The 20,820-nt window shown below is 52.0% G+C and overlaps 5 protein-coding genes across 5 annotated transcripts; 2 read left to right on the top strand and 3 right to left on the bottom strand.

The window, feature by feature from the left end:
- Window positions 1-2,098: 2,098 nt before the first annotated feature.
- On the top strand, window positions 2,099-3,525 carry BO66DRAFT_321658 (putative amino acid transporter; the record flags this gene model as incomplete). The annotated part of the gene is made up of 2 exons (XM_025643727.1): window positions 2,099-3,412; window positions 3,466-3,525. The coding sequence occupies 2 exons, from the start codon at window positions 2,099-2,101 to the stop codon at window positions 3,523-3,525; spliced, it is 1,374 nt and encodes a 457-aa protein (XP_025504550.1).
- A 37-nt stretch (window positions 3,526-3,562) lies between these two features.
- Window positions 3,563-4,150, bottom strand: BO66DRAFT_79333 (uncharacterized protein). Its single transcript, XM_025653596.1, has one exon. The coding sequence runs from the start codon at window positions 3,934-3,936 to the stop codon at window positions 3,601-3,603; it is 336 nt and encodes a 111-aa protein (XP_025504549.1). The 5' UTR covers window positions 3,937-4,150; the 3' UTR covers window positions 3,563-3,600.
- Window positions 4,151-5,747: 1,597 nt separating this feature from the next.
- BO66DRAFT_438002 (CORVET complex membrane-binding subunit VPS8) lies at window positions 5,748-10,590 on the bottom strand (the record flags this gene model as incomplete). The annotated part of the gene is made up of 3 exons (XM_025651027.1): window positions 5,748-9,712; window positions 9,770-10,205; window positions 10,261-10,590. 3 exons carry the CDS (start codon window positions 10,588-10,590, stop codon window positions 5,748-5,750), a joined length of 4,731 nt encoding a protein of 1,576 aa, XP_025504548.1.
- A 1,102-nt stretch (window positions 10,591-11,692) lies between these two features.
- BO66DRAFT_391530 (uncharacterized protein) lies at window positions 11,693-13,040 on the top strand. The gene is made up of 2 exons (XM_025647277.1): window positions 11,693-12,374; window positions 12,425-13,040. The coding sequence occupies exons 1-2, from the start codon at window positions 11,831-11,833 to the stop codon at window positions 12,784-12,786; spliced, it is 906 nt and encodes a 301-aa protein (XP_025504547.1). The 5' UTR covers window positions 11,693-11,830; the 3' UTR covers window positions 12,787-13,040.
- On the bottom strand, window positions 12,577-16,338 carry BO66DRAFT_450561 (DEAD/DEAH box helicase). The gene is made up of 9 exons (XM_025651825.1): window positions 15,517-16,338; window positions 15,258-15,440; window positions 14,722-15,202; window positions 14,499-14,670; window positions 14,291-14,452; window positions 13,789-14,238; window positions 13,310-13,730; window positions 13,143-13,257; window positions 12,577-13,078 (listed from the first exon to the last, which is right to left on the bottom strand). The coding sequence occupies exons 1-9, from the start codon at window positions 16,318-16,320 to the stop codon at window positions 13,047-13,049; spliced, it is 2,820 nt and encodes a 939-aa protein (XP_025504546.1). The 5' UTR covers window positions 16,321-16,338; the 3' UTR covers window positions 12,577-13,046.
- Window positions 16,339-20,820: the final 4,482 nt, after the last annotated feature.

The raw sequence follows: 20,820 nt of genomic DNA, 5'->3' as shown, positions 1-20,820 counted from the left end.
ATGAACCGAGTAGAAACATTTTGAGGGATGTGTGATACCTCCTTCACTGCTGTCTGACAATGATGATGGTTACTGCGTGAACGGGGTTGGAGGGGATTTCCTCCCGAATGCCGAGCGGGGAACAACAACAACAGCAACAAGGCAACTGGAGGGAGCGGAATTCCGTTTGTATCACGTGATGTCAGCCCCCCAAGCAAGGAGGAGATGCAAAGTGTGCCAACTATGCAAAGCATGCAAAGCGTGCAAAGCACATTCGGCCGTGCTGGCAGCGTGCCGTGCAGGGCAGACCATTAGACTGTTGCCACCAAGTGATAGCCTACCGCGGTGACTAGTCTCCATTACGATAATCCCGATAAGAGTACATGGTCATCCGTTTTTGCAGTATGTAGTATGATCTGGCACGGTGGCATGTAAGGGGTTGATCTACAGATGAGCAGTTGTCAATCATGTTGGTGTTATCTTTTGACTTGTTGGGTAAAATATCGGCATTGATTCGGCTCCGGAGATGGGCGCAGTAAGGCTAGCTACCGTGCATAGGCAAGTTGTTATTAGATTGGCAGAGGCACGATTGGCAGGCAAAGATGGAAAGACGATCCGCTGGTGGCCGTTCCAGAAAACAGCCCAGCCTGGAGACCGGCCTCGGCGAAAGCGCTGCAGATGCCGAGAGGGAGAGGGAGAGGGAGAGGGAGGAAAATAAAGACCCGGGCCGACTTGACTCCGCCTCAAGGCTCCACGGTCGCACCACCAAACGAATATCAATTGGCAAACACTTCTGCGTAATGCCTTCACTGATAAGCCACCGCTCCAAATTGCAGGTTGGCTTGGATCGTCTTGTCGTCTCGTCTCTCCCGCGCGTCGTAGCAAAACATTAAGTAACAGAATCGGGAGACACGGCCCCGGCTCTTCCCCAAAATACGAGACCATCAGCGCTTCCCCTCATTTGTGTGAGACCTGCTCTGGAGGTTAAAAGGTTAAGCTGCAGGCGAATGGGGAAGAATTCCGCGTGATGTGAGATCCATTACTCTAGGCTGGGTTGCGTGGTTCGCAGGGGAACGTGTCAAGCTGTAGTCCTGTCCTGCAATTAAACTTCTTGTGCGACCACGAAGTGGATGGATAGTGCAAAGTAGGGCGTCGATCGAAGGTGACGACTCCAAAAAACTACAGAGGAATGGGTTTAGCCTCAATCCTTTCAGGACACAAATCCTGGGGAAGGTTCGGCGTTACAGTGCTTGCTTGCTCACTGGCCAGCCAGCGCCGCCTCTTAATAACTTAGTCAGAGCCATTGCCTAATGCAAATCGGGTCATCTGGAGTCAATCTTGGCTCAGCGTTGGCGCTAATCCGCTTTCGATCTCATCTCCAATTCAACGTCACACACCCTAACCTGAATCAGGATTCTAGACGGTATGCCCTGCGCTTGATTGGCTGCTGCAGCGGATGGCGGATGCTTGGGCTCCACGTGGGAGGCAAAAGTTGAGCCAATCTGGCAAAGTCTCCGAATTTCTTCTTTCCGCCACCAAATCTTCTTAGTCAAGGTTTGCTGGTCCCGTTGCCTGATCCGGATTATCACTGTATCAGTTCTTGCCCGGATTCATCCGACCGTGTGCTTGGGCTGCGGTGAAGCCTGATCGTCCACCGTCAGCGGTACTGGCCCGGAAGGTCATCGACTCGAGGAAGAGAGAGGAATCGAAAGGCAACACAGCGCAAACCACGGCGGAACAATTATCAATCCTACCTGGCGGGTCCTGCAGCCTTCCTCCCACCGGAGCCCTCCCAGACACTTCCCTCCCCCCCGCTGTCGCCGCCCATTATTATTCAAAACCCGTTTGGCTTCCCTCTCGCCTGCCACTTTTCTACTGCCTTCGCTTCCTCTTCTCTCGTCTTCTTCCTCTCTCCATCCTTCCTCCCCATCCTCCCCATCCTCCCCTTCCTTCAACAACAGCCATCAGGCATTTGGTGCGACCTGGGCAAAGTCGAATTCAACTTCACCTTTTCCCCTCTCCACCTTTAGCCTGTATCCTGATTGTTTGACATTTTCTGCATATTCTCGTCATGGCTTACGGTGACGACATCGTTGGGGACCGCAAATCCCAGTCCGGGATGGACTTCGAGAACGAGAAGAAGGGGGATCTCTACTCCCCCCAGTATGAGGGCGATATGGTCGACAAGATGAGCGACACGGAGCGGAACATTGTCGAGGCTGGCATTCAAAAATACAACCGTCTGGGCTGGAAACGCCTGACGGTAGTGATGATTGTCGAGGCCATTGCCCTGGGTAGTTTGTCGATTCCCTCCGCCTTCGCTACGCTGGGGATGGTGGCCGGTGTCATCACCACGGTTGGCCTCGGATTTGTTGCCATTTACACCAGTCACATTATCGGTCAAGTCAAGCTTAAGTTCCCCGACATTGCACACTATCCCGACGCTGGCCGCCTGATGTTCGGTCGTTTTGGCTACGAGATTATCTACGTCATGCTCGGTCTGGAGTTGCTCTTTCTGACTGGCTCGCACTGTCTGACCGGTACCATCGCCTTCATTGACATCACCGAGAGCAGTGTGTGTTCTATTGTGTTTGCTGTGGTTTCCGCCATCCTCCTGCTTCTCTTGGCTATTCCGCCCTCATTCGCTGAGATGGCCATTTTGGGCTACATCGATTTCATCTCGATCATTGTCGCAATCGGTATTACTATGATCGGCACTGGTGTTGAGAGCACCAACCAGCCTGGGGGATTGTCGGCGGTCAACTGGTCTGCTTGGCCCAAGGACGACATCAGCTTCACCGACGCTTTCATTGCCATCACCAACATCGTCTTCGCCTACAGTTTCGCCCTGTGCCAGTTCTCCTTTATGGATGAGATGCACACTCCCAAGGATTACATCAAATCGATCTGGTCCCTGGGTATTATCGAGATTGTCATCTACACCTTGACCGGTGCGATTATCTATGCCTTTGTTGGCCAGGACGTCGCCAGCCCGGCTCTCACCTCGGCGGGCCACACTCTTAGCCGTGTTGCGTACGGTGTCGCCCTCCCCGTCATCTTCATCAGTGGTTCGATCAACACGGTGGTGCTGGGTCGTATGATCCACGGTCGCATCTTCAAGAACTCGCCCATCCGCTTCATCAACACCAAGATGGGCTGGATCACCTGGTTGGCCGTGATCACCACCATCACCGTGGTCGCCTTCATTGTCGCCGAAGTGATCCCCTTCTTCTCCGACTTGCTGTCCATCTGCTCCGCCCTCTTCGTCTCCGGCTTCACCTTCTACTTCCCCGCGCTCATGTGGTTCATGCTCCTGCGCGAGGGCAGCTGGTTCACCCCGAAGAACATGATGCTGGGTGCTCTCAACCTGATCTGTCTGTTGATTGGACTGATCACTCTCGGAGCGGGCACCTACGCCAGCGTGGACGATATTGTAAGTTCATTGCCCTTTTCCGTTTTGACTTCCCCTTGCTAATTACTCTCCAGGTCAACAACTACAATTCAGGCAGTGTTCGTGGAGTCTTCACCTGCGCGGCTCCCGAATAAGCGAATCCCCCTCATCATCATTTCTGCTAGCCGTCTCGACCTAGACTTAGCGTTGTTGCATTTTCTCTTTTTCCTTTATTTCGATACATATTGGCGTTGCAGGCCCGGGGCCTGTGGCGACATCTCTTGCATGGTGTTGCTGTGACTCTGCGAATACCCAATTTGCGGACTGTATATACGTTTTTCTTTTTGGACATGATTGTGAATATGCTGCATCTGATGTACTATATGTCTATGATTATGATTATATATTATAAGAGCGGATACTCTTCTCTGATTTTTTTTATCTCCAATGTAACGGTGATCGAGTGAAATGAGGGGGGTAAGCAGACAAAGCATTGGCTGTGCCCTGATGTCATGCTGCTGCGGGTTGATGTCAATCCGGCCCGACCGGAGCAGAAGAGGGAGCATGAAGTCAGCGGGGGAGGTTTCCCTCGGGTCAGATGGGGTACTCGCGGGGTAAAGTCCGAGGTGTGCCTCTTCTAGAAGATGGAGGGTATTTGGTATTTCCGCATGCGAATGCTTGGTTGGTTGCTTGGTCGGTGATCCGTGGACGCGGTGGGCGGCCTTAAGATGCGGTAGAGTTCATAGCACAGCCCGGGGTATATATAGAGTCCAATGCGTCAGGCAGGAATCAGTAGATCAAGTGTCTGCTGACGTTCTCTTCGTATTTATATCGATAGCAGTCTTAAGTTGTAAGACACTTGTGAGCTGTCTAGTTAGCTACTCCGCCTTGCTGAACTCATGGGAAATCCGGCTTCTTCAACCCGGTCATGTGATGTGATGTGTCAGATATAGACTTGTTCCACTCCATACATCATCCACATAAGGACTACCCCTTTTCATGTTAACAGCGTTGCACCAGTTAGTTAGTGCTAGCTCTTAGATCACTCTCTATAGCTTCTTGAATTCCACCCTTTTGACTTGCAGTTTAGATCCAGAGTTCCAGTCAAGTCAGTTGATGCCTGTCTGAGTTAACAGCATGAGCCAACACCCAAGAAGTTGTTCATCCAACCGAGAAAACAAGCTCAAGCCTTCCGGAACTACCGGGAGCGCCTCCGCATTGCCCCCTAACCTCTGATGCCTTCCCGCGGGGCTGCAGCCACCAGCAATCCATCTCACTTTCCCCAAAGGGTCCAGTAGCTCACTGATCGACGTCCACTAGTCTCCATCTCCCAAACACCACCAATGACAACGCATCTGCATCCATCCGATGTCTCAAGCTGATCTATTTCGGTATCAGGCCGCCATCTCTGCATCCCAGCGATGCTGTCACGACCAGTGCTATAAAGCTGGGTGTATCTACCACAACATTGCTGCCGCTGCAATCCAACCCATCATCATCCAGAACAACAACAACCACCCATCTTAACCCCTCTTCCATCCCGTCATCCTTCACAATGAAGACCTTCGTCGCAGCAGTCACCTTCCTAGCCACCGCCCTGGCCCAGAACGCCGCCATCGGCCTCCCCAAGTCCGGCCAGACCGTCCAGCCAGGACAGAGCCTCACCGTCCAAGTTCAGCGTCCTGTACGTTTCTCTTCCCCTTACCCCCCTCTACAGGCAATATGAAAGGACAAGCTCATGCACTAGTAACTTGTGGCGTCAACCATGATTCACGCAGCAGACCAGGCCTTGAGACCTGTCGCATGGCGTGAGTGGCAGTCTGCGGCAGATGGCAGGCCCATGTGCGCGTGGTTATGTCACGGATTGATAGGGGAAGGTGTATGATTGAGGGAAAATTGATATCTGTCGACCAGTGATGAGACAGAACCATGATTAGGCTCGGTTTCGTCAGGGAATTCGATGTAGCTACCTCGGGTTAGGTGACAGCCCAATGATCAAGGATGCATGGAGTGGGCGTCAAATAGCGGCGGGTGAGGAATGCAAGCATGTCAATGCACTGAGCGAATCGGCGGCGATTTTCGGCCTGTTGCAAAGCACAGCCAAAGCACACGCGCAAACCTTGGCCAGTAGCCAAGCCCTTCTCGATCGGCGCTTCCCCGCTTGTCTCCAGAGGAACGGCAGGAATGAAAGGAAAAAGAGACTCACTCTGAATCATGAGGCGTCTTTTGCCCGATGTCCTCCGCATCGGGCGTCTTTATGCTCGGTCATCCATCATTCATCACCAACATGCATCAAAGAGAATCTGGCAGTGATCGGCAATAGAGACAGAATCAAGTAAGGTCAATAAGTCATTATCATGTTGAAATCGCTCATCCACTATGTATGTACAGGGCACACCGGGCAAGACAACACCTCCAAGTCCGATCCGCCATGGAACTTCTGACGGGGATGACTCTGATTCTGCGCGGCATCAGAACGATCGACTTCCAGAATACAACGACGGTGATACAGGTGTCGACAAGCGAAAACCAAGACTGGCCCAGCGGGCTGCTCGGAGTCCTCCGCAGTCGCATTCGCGTCCGCGTCCGCGTCCGCATGGCCTTCCAGCAGGTGTAACGGCTGACCCACGTCGGCCGCTTTACCTTTCCCCCGCGCGGTCGCAGGATCATTTTGCTCGTGGAGCCGTTTTGCAAGACGGGTTTGCTGCGCCTTAGCTTGTTTCTGCTCCCAGGCCTGCCAGTACTGGGGTCCGACTCCCGGTCCCCAGATGCGCTGTCGGCAGATCTCACATACCTGGCCTCGTGGTCGCCATCCCCGCTGGCGCAGTCGTGTTACCTCATCCACGTGCACGAATAGGTCCCGATCCAGCATGCCGTTGGCAAGAGCCAGGAGTGATTTTTCGTAAGTATAGGCGGAAAAGATCGAGGCCAGTACTGCGCGCAGCTCGAGCAGGGACGGCGACCAGCTTGCAGCCCGCGTGAGGAAGGCACGCAGGATTCGAAGGAAAGCGACATCACTGCGCTCGCTGGTTGACGACCCTCCACTCCGCACCGTGCTGGCAAGCAGGGTGGTGAAAACCTGCTGGACCAACGAGCGAACAGCCGGCATCAGAGGAGTGGAGGTTGCCGTCACTGAAGCATCGCCAGTTTCGGAGGGCTTCTTGCGCATTAAGCCAAAAACACCACTGGCAATGCGCACCACGGCTTCTATCAAATCGAGCCACAAGGATTCATCGAAAGAAAGGGGCTGGTCGACTGCTCCTTTGCTGAAGCCATTCTTCTCGACTGCCCGAGGATTCTTGGCTGTGTTCGTTTGGCCCCGACAGAGCCAAGTACCGACTCGTGTGTATTTCTCTAATGATTCTACAAGGTGGTTAATGGCGTCGGTAGTACTTGCAGAGTCCGGATCGTCGTTGATGCTCTGGAGAATGCCCACCAGGCCGGACTCAAGTGTCCCCAAATGCGCGATGAGGCGGTCCATAGCCGCTCGAATCTGGCCTTGACGAGCCAACAAGATCACCGCGGCGTCCACTACGCCACTCTCCTCCAATGAAGGCAGCAGCTCCTCTAGGCGTACATCACCGATGCGTAAATCATCCACAAAGTTGGCGACTTGAGAGGGATTATACCTGCAGAGAAGTTGCACGTAACGCTCGATCATCCAGTTCTCGATGGGCTTGGAGGGTCTACTCTCCGTCACGGACTGCAGTGCCATTCCCACCACAACGGCCAGGTATTGGTATTGCCGATAGGGATCTTGCTGTAGGGCATTTAAGAAGGTTTCGTGTGTCTCCGGGGCAAAGGTATACATGGTCTGCGCTGCTCGTTCGACATTAATCGCTGCAAGCTGACCGGCATGAGCTTTGACCACATCAAGAAGATCCCGCTGTTGCTTCTTGCCTAAACCGGAGCCAGGGCGAAGGCAATCTTGTAGGCAGGTAAAGACGGCTTCTTGCTCATTGAGATCTTCAAGGTAGGTCAGAATGAGTTCAGGGTATTGTTTTTCCACGCGATAAGTTGATTTCAAAATCCGGAGGAACCGAGCCTCCTTGAACAGCGGTATCATCCCTTGTATATCTGGAGGTTGATAGATGGACAACAGATACTCAGCGCTTAGCTCACAATCATCCGCCATTGCGGGGTCTGGGTAGCGGCAAAGTCGCTCCAGAACTTGTTGAAGCGTGCTGCCCGAGAGAAGAATGTATTGAGGGTATTTCGGAAGATTGCGAGCAACAAACATGTCTAACCGAATGGTATCCAAAGCATCAAAGGAGTCCGAAGTCATTATCTGTAGCAATACACTGATCAGATACTGCCGGTTGACAGACACTCCGTGTGATGGGGCTTCATCTGGTTCCTGATCATTCAAAAAACTATCTTCAAAAGCTTCATTTAGCATGCTCATGAAGCTAGCTGTGTCGAACCTCAGCATGATCCGCAAGTCCGGGAACGTCTCAAGGGCTTCCCCTTGCCCTGTGACTGGCGGGTTACCGGAGAACAAATGATCGTATAGGGTTGCTTTGGCTCGGTTGGCCTCCGTCTCGTCCATATCATCGCCAGTGGGATAGACCCGGCCTGTGAGAACAAAGGAAAGGTAGGGAAACACTTTCATCGCGTTCGTATATTGCGCAATCCCGTTAGTAGAGTCTCCATTAGTCAGAGCCCCCTGGCTTGGTATGAGCCCAAGGAGCTCCTGCAAAGGGCCCACGTAGTCCCCGAGACAGCGATTCCAGACATAGATGAAGGCGTCGTAAAGATTATAATGCTTGCAGAGCGTGGTGGTTTGGTCAATGTCCATCGTGGCTGTATCCAGCAGGCAGATAATTTCTTCCAATCTGCTGGCGGCGTGGTTCTTCGCGTAATGGTTGATTAAAGCCTTGACCGCAGTGGGAGGGAGTGAGCGGACGGTACCCTCAACGATGTATGATTCAAGTGCATCAAGAAAGATGCCTTGAGAGTCACTCTCTTCAAACCAGGTGAACACTTCATCCCACAGATAATCTAGTTCGGACATGCAAACGCAGGCAGATATTGACACCTCGGCCAGCTTCTGGAGCTGTATGGTGTCGAGCCTTTCATTATTCGCTTCTGCGTTGCGGCCAAATGCGTATTTGAGCGACGCTGAAATCATTTCCAGGAGCTTTTCTCGTACTAGAGGCTGCCTCAGTGCGTCCTCCTCGGGAAGACCAATTGTAAGCTTCTCGGCGCTGCCTTGATAGTAGGATGTCGCCACTTGGATTGCCCCGATAAAATCACCCGCCTCCATGAGGGCAAGTAACCTATCAGCCCAATTTGAAAGACCCCCAATAAGAAGTTCATTATAGCCCAGAAGGAACAAACGGCCTTTGTAAGCGCGAAAGCTCATAAAGAACGCATCCGCTACTACACCATGCATCGTTGTGTCCTCTTCATTGAACTGCTCAACCAGACTATGGAGCTGGGCAGAGAATAAGTCCACATGATAGATGTGTCGGTTGAGCAAATCAACCGCTTCTGTGACACGCATAGTGTGATCCTCAAGGATAAGCAGCTGTTGAGTTATGGTGAGCACGGCCATCACGGAGCGACTCAACCATTGAACAGCTACAATCGCCTCATCGGCCTTCCATCTGCTTCGTGGTCTGAACTCCAGGGCCGGAGGTCGGTCCCTGTTTGGAGATTCATCCGCTTCAACCTCGGAAACATCCAGCACTGTCAGTACATTAGACCAACAATAGACAAGCTTTGTCCGCGATATTTCAGTTTCCTTCCCTTTCAGGCGAATTGCCGGGAACCAGGCTAGCGCTCCAGTCATCGCGCCATGAGCGGCAACCTCCTTGGGACGAGGCGCCTTGTGTTGGGTTTGCGCAACGGGCGTCGTAGACACTATAACCAGGAGATAAGGGGTAAGCATAGCAACCAGTCCCAGCGAGTCCGTCGGCTGCTCAACGTTGCCTAGGGGAAGAGGTGAAAAAGCCAGGACTGAGCTGGGCTTTCGTGGCCGAAATCCTTCCGCATAAATCTGAGGGTAGCGGCCCAAAATCCTACTCGTTTTCACCGTCCGTCCGACTGAACCCATACCACGCGTGGCCAGATGCGAAAAGGCCATCCCTCGTTTATCTGCAGAGACCAGTGCGGTACGTCGAGTCCCCAGAAACCCCACATGTATGACAGGTGATCCGGCAATATGACCATCTGAGGGTCGGTTTTCAATCAGATTGGCCGGTATCGGGGGTATGTGAAGGAAGGGCCGTGCAGACCGCGAGATTTCCCAGGTGAAGATGTCACCCGATTGATGACCTCCGGCAACTGTGGTGTGGTCCGCGGACAGCGCCAAGGATGCAATTGCGCCGCATTCGATAGCTAGACACCCACGCTTAGTACGTGAACAGCGCCAAGAAAGGCTATGTTGAAGCTTACCTTTCGTCCCCAGGCCAATGATGGTCTTGAGGTTCTGCTGGTAGTCAAAGACGAGGATTATACCCTTGGAGGTTCCAACCACGATTGACGTTGAGACCACCATGCAAGTCGGATGGCCGAAATTCCGCTTTCCAGCTTCCGAGAACGCCTGGCCGTTGATCTTTCTGAGTTTGGTCCACCGCACGACATCCCAGGGTCCCTGGGGAGTGTCGGGTCCCGAATCGACGGTTCCGGGAGACAGGTGGCTCGTGACGGAGGATTTGCGCGAGTGCAAATGCGCTAGGAACGGCGAAGCCGATCGGAAGTTTCCAATTGAGTTAGAAGATAATCTGGATTGAAACCGAAGGTCGAACGGGCGATGGGAAGGACTGGGACTGAGTCGAGGAGAGCCACGGAAGCCCAACGCGCTGCTGCTTCGCGACGATAGGATGGAGTCCTATGGCAATCAATCAGCGGAGAACCACGGCCGCGAAACGGCAGCGGCGACGCACATGAAGGGAAGGAGTGTCGTCGGGGATCGAGAGAGTCTCGTCAACACTACCGGGAGCGCCGGGCTGCCCGGAACGCGGTGAAGAGGGAAGGTCGGTCGCATCGGGGTCAACAGCAGGAATTGGTTTGACGGCGGGGGCATGATTCTCGCTGGTTAGATCGGGCAGATCTTCCTCGGCGTAAGCCATTGAGTCCGACGCCGACTCTGGATGGGTGTGAACATGGTCGGGGATGCCGTTGCGGGTCGGCGGGGAGAGTGCATCGTCGTCTGGTCCCAAGTCGAGCTCATCCTCTCGTGCCCAGTCATTACTGGTCTCGATCATGGAGCTCATCGGCAGCAGGATCGAATGACCATCTCTCCCAGCTTGTTTTTGTGCAAGACCCAGATATTAGTGGGAGGTGGGAGGTGGGAGGTGGGAGGTGGGAGATGTCGTGATGAGGGGGGTTGGTGAAGGTATGACAGGGGACCGAAAGGAGGAGGAGGAGGAGGAGGAAGGTGTGGTGAGAGAGTACGGTTAAGGTAGACAAGGTGGGAAGATGGAAGGTGCCGCAGGCAGGCAGGCAGGCAGTGGTTCACCAGCACTAAACTAGAGGCGGTGCTGGGGGCGCTAGTTTTCTGGCAGTGTACGGAGTACTGTGTATGTACTGTGTATGTACTGTACCCGTTACCTTAGCTGGGAATAACTACTAGGTAGTCATGAGGAAGGTGAAGAATCAACAAGGATCACATCGATTGCTTGCTGTTGAGGTTAAGATCAAGAAGCGAAACAGCCTGGAGCATAAGGTAAGTTACTGTACGGAGTAGACAAGACTCCCCGACGGAGGTCAGCACCGCCCACCTGCATCCACTTCCACTTGCTGCCTTGCTGCCTTTATCCTTTATCCTTTACCCTTTATCTGGGGTGCCTTAGGCAGGGATATTTTGGCGTGGAGATCAGAAACATTGACATTAATAACTACTCTTGTCGACTTTAACTTTAACTATAGTATTGCTAGCTATACACGGGAGGGCAAGATAGTACTCATTTGTTTGGATAAGCACATAACATGGGACTCCATTGTTGTACATTCTTTGACTGGGCTAACCCTAGTTGTGGCTAACAGTACGGAGTACATCAGGAAGTACTTGTCTCGCCTGGCATGATACCAGATGGCTCGACAGGATCATGAGGGTACTATATCCCAGAGCAATTAACTTAAGCAATGAATGAATGGTTCAACGTTGCGAGAACTCGCACGTGCGCCGCCGACTCTATACAACTAGCTCCAATTTCCCCTCTCGACAAGGGGGGGTTGTCTCCAGGCTATTGATCCACCCATTCCGCGCACTCCTTCCTGTACTCCTCATCACAATCACATTCTTGCTGAAGAGTCTAATCTATTTTGTCTAGGTAGCTCACGGCCCAGCGTCACAAGCGTCGGGATTGCCCTCACCCTTCAACTACCGCATCCCATGATTTGGTCATCCAGCACGATAATGTGTAACTCGGGGAGAATATATAAAACCCCGAAAATCCCAATAACTTCCGCAGCTCTACTCTTCTTGATAGAAGTAGCTCGTTCTGGTTCAAAATGTTCTTCTCACCTGTTGTTCTCGGCTTAGCCGCGACTACATCTCTCGTGCTTCCCGTCCTGGCCCAGTCAATCTGCAACGGTTTGTCGGCCTACTGCGACCGGATCTACTCGAATGTAACGCAGGTTGGCGCCCATGACAGTCCTTTTGTAGGGCCCCTTCTTCAGCAGAACCAAAACATCGACGTCACCGAGCAACTGGACCTTGGGATTCGTTTTCTTCAAGGCCAGACGCACCAGTCGATTGACAATGAAACGATCCTCCTTTGCCATACATCATGCCTCCTTGAATACGCCGGGAGCTTGGAGTCGTACTTGACCACCGTCAAGACCTGGCTGGACGACAATCCAGATGAAGTCGTGACCTTGCTCCTGACAAATGGTGATAGTCTACCAGTCACTCATTTCGCCGAGGCATTCGAGAGCGCGGCCATCGCCGACTATGCATTTGTGCCGAAGTCATCGCCAAACACTCTAGCCATCAACGCCTGGCCAACTCTGCGAGAGCTGATCGGTAATGGCACGCGATTGATAACTTTTCTAGGTACGTGATCATCCTCAGTGATCGCAACGATGACTTACAGGCTCGATCAGATTATGGTGCCGATGCCACAGCGGTTCCTTATATCCTCGATGAATTTGCTTACTTTTTCGAAACGCCATATGATGTGACCGATGCCTCGTTTCCCAACTGTAGCATTGATCGGCCGTCGGGGGCTTCAGCGACCGGTCGGATGTACATTGTTAATCACTTTTTGGATATCGATATCCTGGGCATCTTGATCCCAGATCGGGAGCATGCAGCCGAGACCAACGCAGTGTTAGGCGAGGGCAGTATTGGAGCTCAAGCCGATTTATGCCTTTCCATTTATGGTCAGCTACCAAACGTTATTCTGCTGGATTTTGTCGACCAGGGTCAGCCGATTGCCGCCCAAAGTCTGCTCAATGGGGTGTGAAAACGAGGTTTTCTATGCTGATGAGCATCGCTGGTCGGTGTGTTGCTCACAATCGTATTTTCAAGGTAGTCAAGTTCTTTCTGATGAAGTAAGCTCGGTGTCTATTCAGCACTGCAGTCGTTTTGGATGGTTTGATAGAAGCAATCTTAACGGGTCGACCATGCCCAGTGTCCGAAACTGCCGGCATTGGCCGATCGTCGAATGTGAACGACTCTTGTCAGTTTATGTCCAAGTATATGCAATCTGGTTCGGTGGATTTTTTATTCATCTATCTCCACCTGCATCTCGCGTTCTAGGTTGATTGGAGCTAAGATTAGCGTCATATCATTGTAAACCAAGGAGTTGACTTGACGTACCCCAGACCTTGTTGGCCGACCCAATGATGATTTCTGCTTTGGCTAAAAGCTTCTTCGCATAACGCTCGGCTTCTGCAGGATGAAGCTGGCTTTTCTGGGCTTTGCGCGGGTTTACCTAGTTCATTATGAGCATCTTACGGTTGGGGGGTAACAAGGATTTGGCAAACCATCATCAAAATAGGGACCAGATCCTTCGAGTCCGCTTCTGCCAGGGCCCTCAAATTCCGGTAACCATTTTCTCGGAGTAGCCTGGCAGTCCAACCCTTGACATACGTAACCTGTGCCATTTCGAGTAGGTCAGCCCGGGCCCCAGCCTCTAAGCGATCCTGCATATGATCCAAAACTGCAGCCAACATTCCCCAACCCATGCGTTGACAAAATTTGACAATGCCTGCAGCAAACCCGTGGCATTGCTGTGCCAGGCTCTGGACAGAGCCCCGTGGTATCTGGTACCGAGATGCGATAACTGACAACGGAACCTCATTGCTCAGATCACGAAGCTGAAATGCAGTATATGCCCGCTGATAGATTCTAGCTTGCTTGATCTGCTCTGGTGAATTTTCTTTCAGCGACCCGCCGCTCTGGGCCCTGTGAGCTGTTAGCGCCATGAAGTCCGAATACCGTGAAAGTCGGGAATCCATCATACATGTAATTCACAAATCCAGGTTGGACGCCAACAAATTGTAGGGCACGCAGCCCACTTTCATCCAGATTATCAAGCTGATCTCGAAAAATGCGCCAATCGATGTGAGTCCCAGCAGCTAATTGGAGGGGCGTAAACATGTAGAATATATGCATATCGCCATCCATGACGAAAGCTTGCAGAGCCCGTTTCAACTCTTCATGGACAAATAAACCATCTTCGGGTGCAAATGCGGACGCGACCACAGCCTGTCCAAGCTGTGTCGCTGAATATGATGATCCATCATCATCAACATGCACGAGTTCTTCCTTGACCAATTCTTGGAGTGCAGATTGCATGATACTATAGGCTAGCTTTCTGTCCACTGTTCGGTAAAGCAAGGTGCACCTGACATATTCCTTGATTGCGTCATACCCGGATACGAGTCCGGTAGCGAGGGCTTCTAAGAGGGCCCTTGTACGTCGTCAGCAGCAAGCCTTGAAGGGAGCTGAAGCCACGGGCATACCTTTTGAGGCCTCTCTTCTCTGGAGCTAGGCAGCTTTCAATGGCCGGCATGTCGGCTTCGAGAAGGTCACAGACAGCTTGTAGGTCACTATTGCCACATATGAGATACGTCTCGCCCGCTTCGTCCTTTCCCTTGCGACCGGCTCTTCCGCACATTTGTCGTCTTTCTTGGTCAGCCCGCGCTACTATTGATTGGGGAGAGTACTCACAGCATGGCGGGCCCGACGAGTTCTCGGCCCATGCGTGCCCCATTGATCAAAACCCGTCTGGCGGGTAGATTGACGCCAGCGGCCAAGCTGCAAGTCGCTATAAGCACTCTGAGAGCACCCTGGTCATAAGCCTGTGCAATCAGTTCGCGCTCCTCAGTCGTCATGCCTGCATCTACCCGATATTTCAGCCTTGGTTCTGAGCCCCAGTATGAGGTATCCTTACGGTGAAAGCCGACGCCTCTAACGAGAGTATTTTCAAGAGCAGGGTCCAGGCCGCTGGGAAGACTCCGGAGTTCAGCTACAAGGTCCAGTCGTTTGTTCAAGTCTTCCGTGTTCTCCCCGGGGGCTGGCATAGCTTCACTGATGATCGCCGCTTGGATCTGGCAAGCCTGTCGACTGCCACAAAATACCAAAGCACCATACCCAGCTGATGCCGTGTCAATGGCCAAGGCGACTGTCGCGTTTGTCATGGCATTCGCAAGTTCTCGAAAGGTTGAGGGAGCAACGATGCGATGAGGAGGCATAGTCTCAACGAGAGATTGCGTTGGAGCCGACTTCAGTCGTGATATTGTCTGAAACAATTGCCTCGAGGTTGCGGCGGGATATATCGCATTCTCGTAAACGAGGTATTCGTCAATCGGAACCGGGCGGTAAGTTGATACGTAGTAAACTGCATTCATCCACTCCGCCAACATCTCGGTATTCTAGGCCTATGTCAGGGTGACGCTGCGCATGGCTGAACGGTACTTAGTAGCTCACCGATAGTGTAGCACTCATCCCGATGATCTGGATGTTCTGTCGCAGGAGCAGCAGTTTTGTAACCATCAATTCCAGAAGGTATCCACGGTGCTCATCGTCAAGCATATGTAGCTCATCTAGAACAACTACGCCCAGTTCCCCGATACTACATTCTTCAATGGCAGTGTTGATCAGGGAGTTCGCCTTGTAAGATGGCCTGGTTAGCATCCAAAACTTATGGGAGAAGTGCTCTGGGACTAGTAGAGGATATTGGCCACACCTTCTCGATGGTACTGACGGCAATGTCCGTGTCAGCCCAAGACGCAGCAGTTCTGCTTCCCCCAAAGTAGCCTGTCACACGAATCGACTTTTGTAACTTGCGCCAGCGCTGGTGATATGGTCTCGTATTGTCCACCTTATCGTCGGCGTCGCTGATGTTTTTCTCAACATCTTGCACGAGACGTCTTAGCCACTTCAGTTTCTCTTGCACCAGCGCTACATATGGAAGGACCAGAATTGCCTTGCGGCCCGGGTTATCGACGATGCGCTTAATCATCAGAACGTCAGCGACAAGCGATTTTCCTCCACCGGTGGGGGCAGTATACACCAGGTGTCGGCTGCCATCGAGCAGTCCTGGAGTCAGCAGGCACGATGCTTGCCATTGGTATATGTACTTAAGTCCGATAGCCGCCCAATTTGCGGCTAAAACGGACGGCAGTCCGTACACAGGGTTGCTCAGAGACAACAGAGGATGATCGGCAGAGTCTTCATCGGCACTTCGCAAAGAACGAAGCGGTGGATCTCTATGGGGGACATTGGCTGCAGCCGAGCGAATATCACTGGCAACTAAACGACCTCTAGGCAGTTCTAGCGAAGGCCTTATGAAATCTACCGGTTGATTGGCCGATTCACTGAAGTTGGCAGGCTGCTTTGCACTTGAAAGCGGGTTGTTGTTGCCTGTGGAATGCTCTGCAGGTCGCTTCTGTCCAGCCACAGCAGCTACGTCGTATGTGTTCTGGCGTGCGATGTCGACGGAAGTCTGGAAGCCGTAGGTCTGGAGAGACTGTCCAGATGGCGCAGACATGCCTTGCGATGAGATGACTATTGTTTGAGATGAGTGAGAGCTATAGTATGAGATCCCATGGGTGACAGCTCGGCTATATAGAATGTTTAGAATGTTTCACAGATTCATTGACGCGGGTAGGGGTGGGGAATAGGTGTATGAGTGGTTCAAATGCCAATGATCAATCTTCTTTCTGCCAAAGAACCAACAGAAGACTTGGTGGTGACAAATCAGCTCAAAGTGAGATAGATAACTACCTAGTAGTTATCAGGCGATGGAGTTGGGTGAAGAAGTAAAGATCAATCGCCGGCTCGGGGAGCGTAACCAAATAAAGTACCAAGAACGCGCGTGAGTTGCAACGCGCTCAGATCGGAAACTGCATCCCCGACGGGGAGACTTTGAATGGAACTTGGAAGTTGAGCCCGCGGCGGGGTGGGCCATATCTGCTGCTGCCTCAGGCTGGTTGGTAGCACTAAGTACCTACCTATAGACATACTCAATACTCAGTAACTTAGACTGTACGGTATGTATTGTAACCACCAACCACCAACCACCAACTAAGTAAGCCATGATCCCTCCTGCACAAGCCAGACCCGACCGCCGCGGAAACGTTCCTGGATCGTCTTTACCCGCTAATCGGAGCCCTGCTGATCCGCCCATTGCTAGGCTGCTAGCACTGCTAGTCTAGCCGACAGCGGCATGCGTTTGCATCATTGTCTGGCTGTCTCTGTGTCTGTATCATAACATTACCGAGGTTTTGTACAAGGTGAGGCTAACTGATTACTAGGTAACTTGACAGTCGCCAGGAGACTCCTTGGCTCTTAGCTCCATCGTCGTCTAATACAAGATGATGCACTCCGTATTGATGATCGAGCACAGACACCGCATAGAGGACACCATCTACCATCTAAAATCCGTCACGCATTGCCACAGAAAGATGAGCAAGGGCGACCAGGCCAGCTTGTTCATTTGAGCCAGACAATCATCCTCTCGCCTCATCAATGAGTACGTATGCATACATAGATTTATGCACTCTTACTGCCTTCACTTTGACTTTCTCTTGGTCAACTTATCTGCACCTCCCACAGATTTTGGTTACCTGCGATCACCTGACACTTATCAGCATGGTGAGTCCGCCCGCCGGGCGGGCTCTGCCCACACTTGCCTGAGATGGTCTAGACTGAAAGGCACCTGGCACTGCTGGCAGGCTCCGACTTGGTGCACAGTTCAAAGCACCAACAGCAACAGCAATAGCAACAGTTTTACCTTCGGAACATCGATTGCGGGACAGGAGGCTTACCGAATAGTACTGACACCACCCTCCTCCGGTCCCCCTTTGCCCTTGGTGTTGTTGGTAAAGGAACTCAGTTGGGCTGTCCCTTTCCCCATGTCTCATTCCAGCTTTCCCTCATGTTTGAGCTCAGGCCTGCGATGAGATAGTTATATACATTCGTGGCTACCAGTCCGCCTACTGCCACGGAGGGCCTGCCCGAGAACGGTCACATACACTGGCTCAGGCTGGTCATCACAGCGATGGACCCGGGGACGCCAGACCCGAAACAGAATCGCAGCAAAAGAGGTCTACGTAGTGAAAACAAGAAGAGAAAAATTAAATTCCAAAGAGCGATTAAAGACTCCACTTTGTTGTGGCCACTCCCGCTTGAACGAACCTGATCGAACATATTCCCCGTACTGTACGCCGTACCAACCAAGCAATTCCCGAGGCATCATTCGAGTTCGGTTTCCTCAAGCTCTCATTGAGAAAGTTGGAGGAGGTTACCTACTTTGCAACTTGTGGGCGCAATGCAGCTAAAATATATACTGTGATTGATGTTAGTCTGGCAGGGAGACACTGTGGGAGGTTTAGCCGTTGATTGCGCAGGCAGTTCCATACCCGTCCTCCGCAGGCGCTGATAAGTTACTGCTAAGTGTCAGTTTCTATAGCACAGTTCCTAGTGCTACAACCTGTCCGTCCCCATAGTTACCTTACCCTATGGGACGATCCAGTTCCGTCAGCATGCCGCGTTTGCGATTCCCACATTATTACATCGGATACACGGTTTGACACATGAGCTAGAGCTGGCACAGTTGTCCGCCTGATGCGACTGATCTTGCTTTTCCTTTTTTATTCTTTTCGACAGGGCGCATATTCTTGCATTTCACCATTGCTTCAGTAAATCTAATTTATCTCCCTCATGGGACAGATGAGACGGGTAAAGATAGCACTGTATGCATTGCAAGATGAGTATCCAGTCGCAAATATCAACCTGTCTCAGTCGTCAAGGTGAATGATGCTGTGCCCGGCTAAGTAGGTGATTGGAAGGTGGCGACAAAAGCCAGTGCAAACAGTGCGGCAGCAAATCATTTGGCGTAAATGAGCTGACTGAATGGATGTTCATAAACCCAGAAGTTTCCAAGGTACGTAAGTTGTCTGGGTCACTTGAATGCCTACCAGCCAAGTTGATGGCAGCCGACAGCCCATCGGGATGATGTAAGTGAACACAACTTATTACACCTAGCACAGAGAATTTGCATCTAACGAAGCTGAGGGCGTGTCCGTTTCGCCCTAGGCACTGTAGCAGAACAGCACATGTCTCTATTGTTCACAATGTTGAAGGTCAAGAAAGAATCGCCGCGTCTATGCTACTCAGACGATCCGCTGTCGCGGGGAGAGGGGATGTCCCCAGTAGAGAAAGAATCGCGCTAAGGGTTTTGGCGGCTTTGGCCATATTACTCAGTCCTCAGTCCTCAGTCCTCAGTATTCCCGCCGTCGCCGAAGGATTTCTGCTTAGTGTTATTATCACATCACTTCTTCTCGTCAAAAGTCAACTCCGACCACACGCGACCATCCAACCATATTCCTTCGCGTGCGTGGGATGAAGCCAAGTCCTATTGGGTTCTCCCGGGGGGAGGCCGTGATTTTGCATGCCGTACTGTACAATAATGAGAGAAACCCGACGATAGAGGGGTTGGTTTACGGGGTAGTTCGCATGAGGTTCACCCCATGCTGTACAGTACACTAGTCTATCACAGACACAGACAGACTGATAGTCAGTCAGTCAGTCAGTCAGTCAGTCAGACAGACCGTCAGACCGACACATTCGAATGATCTACTACATATACAGTGTTCCGCTACTAATCACCACTAGCCAATTAGTACTGCAGGTCAAGAGGAGCCACGGTACCGACAGCCCTCTCCCTTTTCGCTGTATTGTTCTGATCCGAGTTTTCGGTTGTCTACCTAGTCTAAAATGGCTTAGCTTTGTCCCGGACGTCTCCATGCCTCCAGTTCTTTCTTTGGTCGTACGGAGCCACTCTTGCACAAAATGCCCCTCCCCTTTCTGACCGTGGACCTCCCGTGCCCCGGTAAAATCGGGAATGATGGTGGACAGACCCTAAAATTTGATAAACGAGAAAGAAAACTGGGAACCCAACGGGCAGAATATCCAAGCATGCGCCCTGATGCCTCAACTCCAAGAGGAAAACACAGCTCTATATCATGCTCAGAGCCGAGGAGCCAAAAGACCGAGCTCAAAGGGGGAGGGGGGAAGATGCTAGTCGGTTGCTCTAATAATACTACCAAGTGCTGTACCTACTTATCTGGCCGGTGCTTGTTTCGAGAAGTTCCCTGTAACATCCTAAACATACTGCGGTATCGCTCTTCATGGGTCATTCCGAATATCCTCGACCTTCAAATCCCTTGTCCAGTTCCCTGGGTTTAGACCATGTTGTGCCTAGATATATCAAACATGTGGCTCTTGCAGTCATATACGATCCAACAGATGTGGTGGTCTTCACTTTTTAACGCTCCAGCCCGAACGCGGAATAGACTTGGCGCTCAGGATTTCAGATTCAACGCGCATGCGCTGCCCTACGTGACAACATTCCAGCCACAGATAAAACATAAAACATACATACATACGTACATACCCTCTTATTTTTATTTTTATTTTATTTTTCCTGTCCATCCACACTCCCTCCACCTTTTCCATCTTCTGCGGTGTACGGAGCCGAGCAAAGCCTGTCCGGTCTTTGATTCTTCCTCTGCTCTTAGCATCCCTCTCTCCTCCGTCTCAGTCGCACTTCTTCATTTAAGTTTCGTCAGATTTCCCCCCGGCCGGTCGACCCTTGTCTTAATTGTTGGGCGCTTGCCTCATCATATATCGCGTCCTCGGCCCATGGCTAAGGACCCCCCCCCTTCCCTGTCCCGATGTACCATCATTCTTTCTTCGTATCGGGTCGTTCGGCCCACAGCAGCAGCATTTCCTTTTCAAAGGGCCCACGACAAGCATCCGAGAGCGATGGGACTTAGGTATTTCCGCTAAACCCAGTAGAATAACGTAGATCTCCCAACGGGTCAAATGCGCCGCCTGCGAGCAAGGGGAACAATGGCTTATAAGCAACTACCTAGTCAGCAACCGCCCAGGGAGGAAGTAGGACCACGCCCCGGCCGACCTCTGCCAGTCTGCTGTTCCCGAAGAGGATGCTCCTGACCTCCAGGCTATGACGGCGCCCGGTCAC

Source organism: Aspergillus aculeatinus (genome assembly GCF_003184765.1).
Source record: "Aspergillus aculeatinus CBS 121060 unplaced genomic scaffold BO66scaffold_21, whole genome shotgun sequence".
NCBI lineage: Eukaryota > Fungi > Ascomycota > Eurotiomycetes > Eurotiales > Aspergillaceae > Aspergillus > Aspergillus aculeatinus.
Note: the sequence above shows the minus strand (reverse complement) of the source record. Positions and strands in the feature narration are given on the sequence as shown.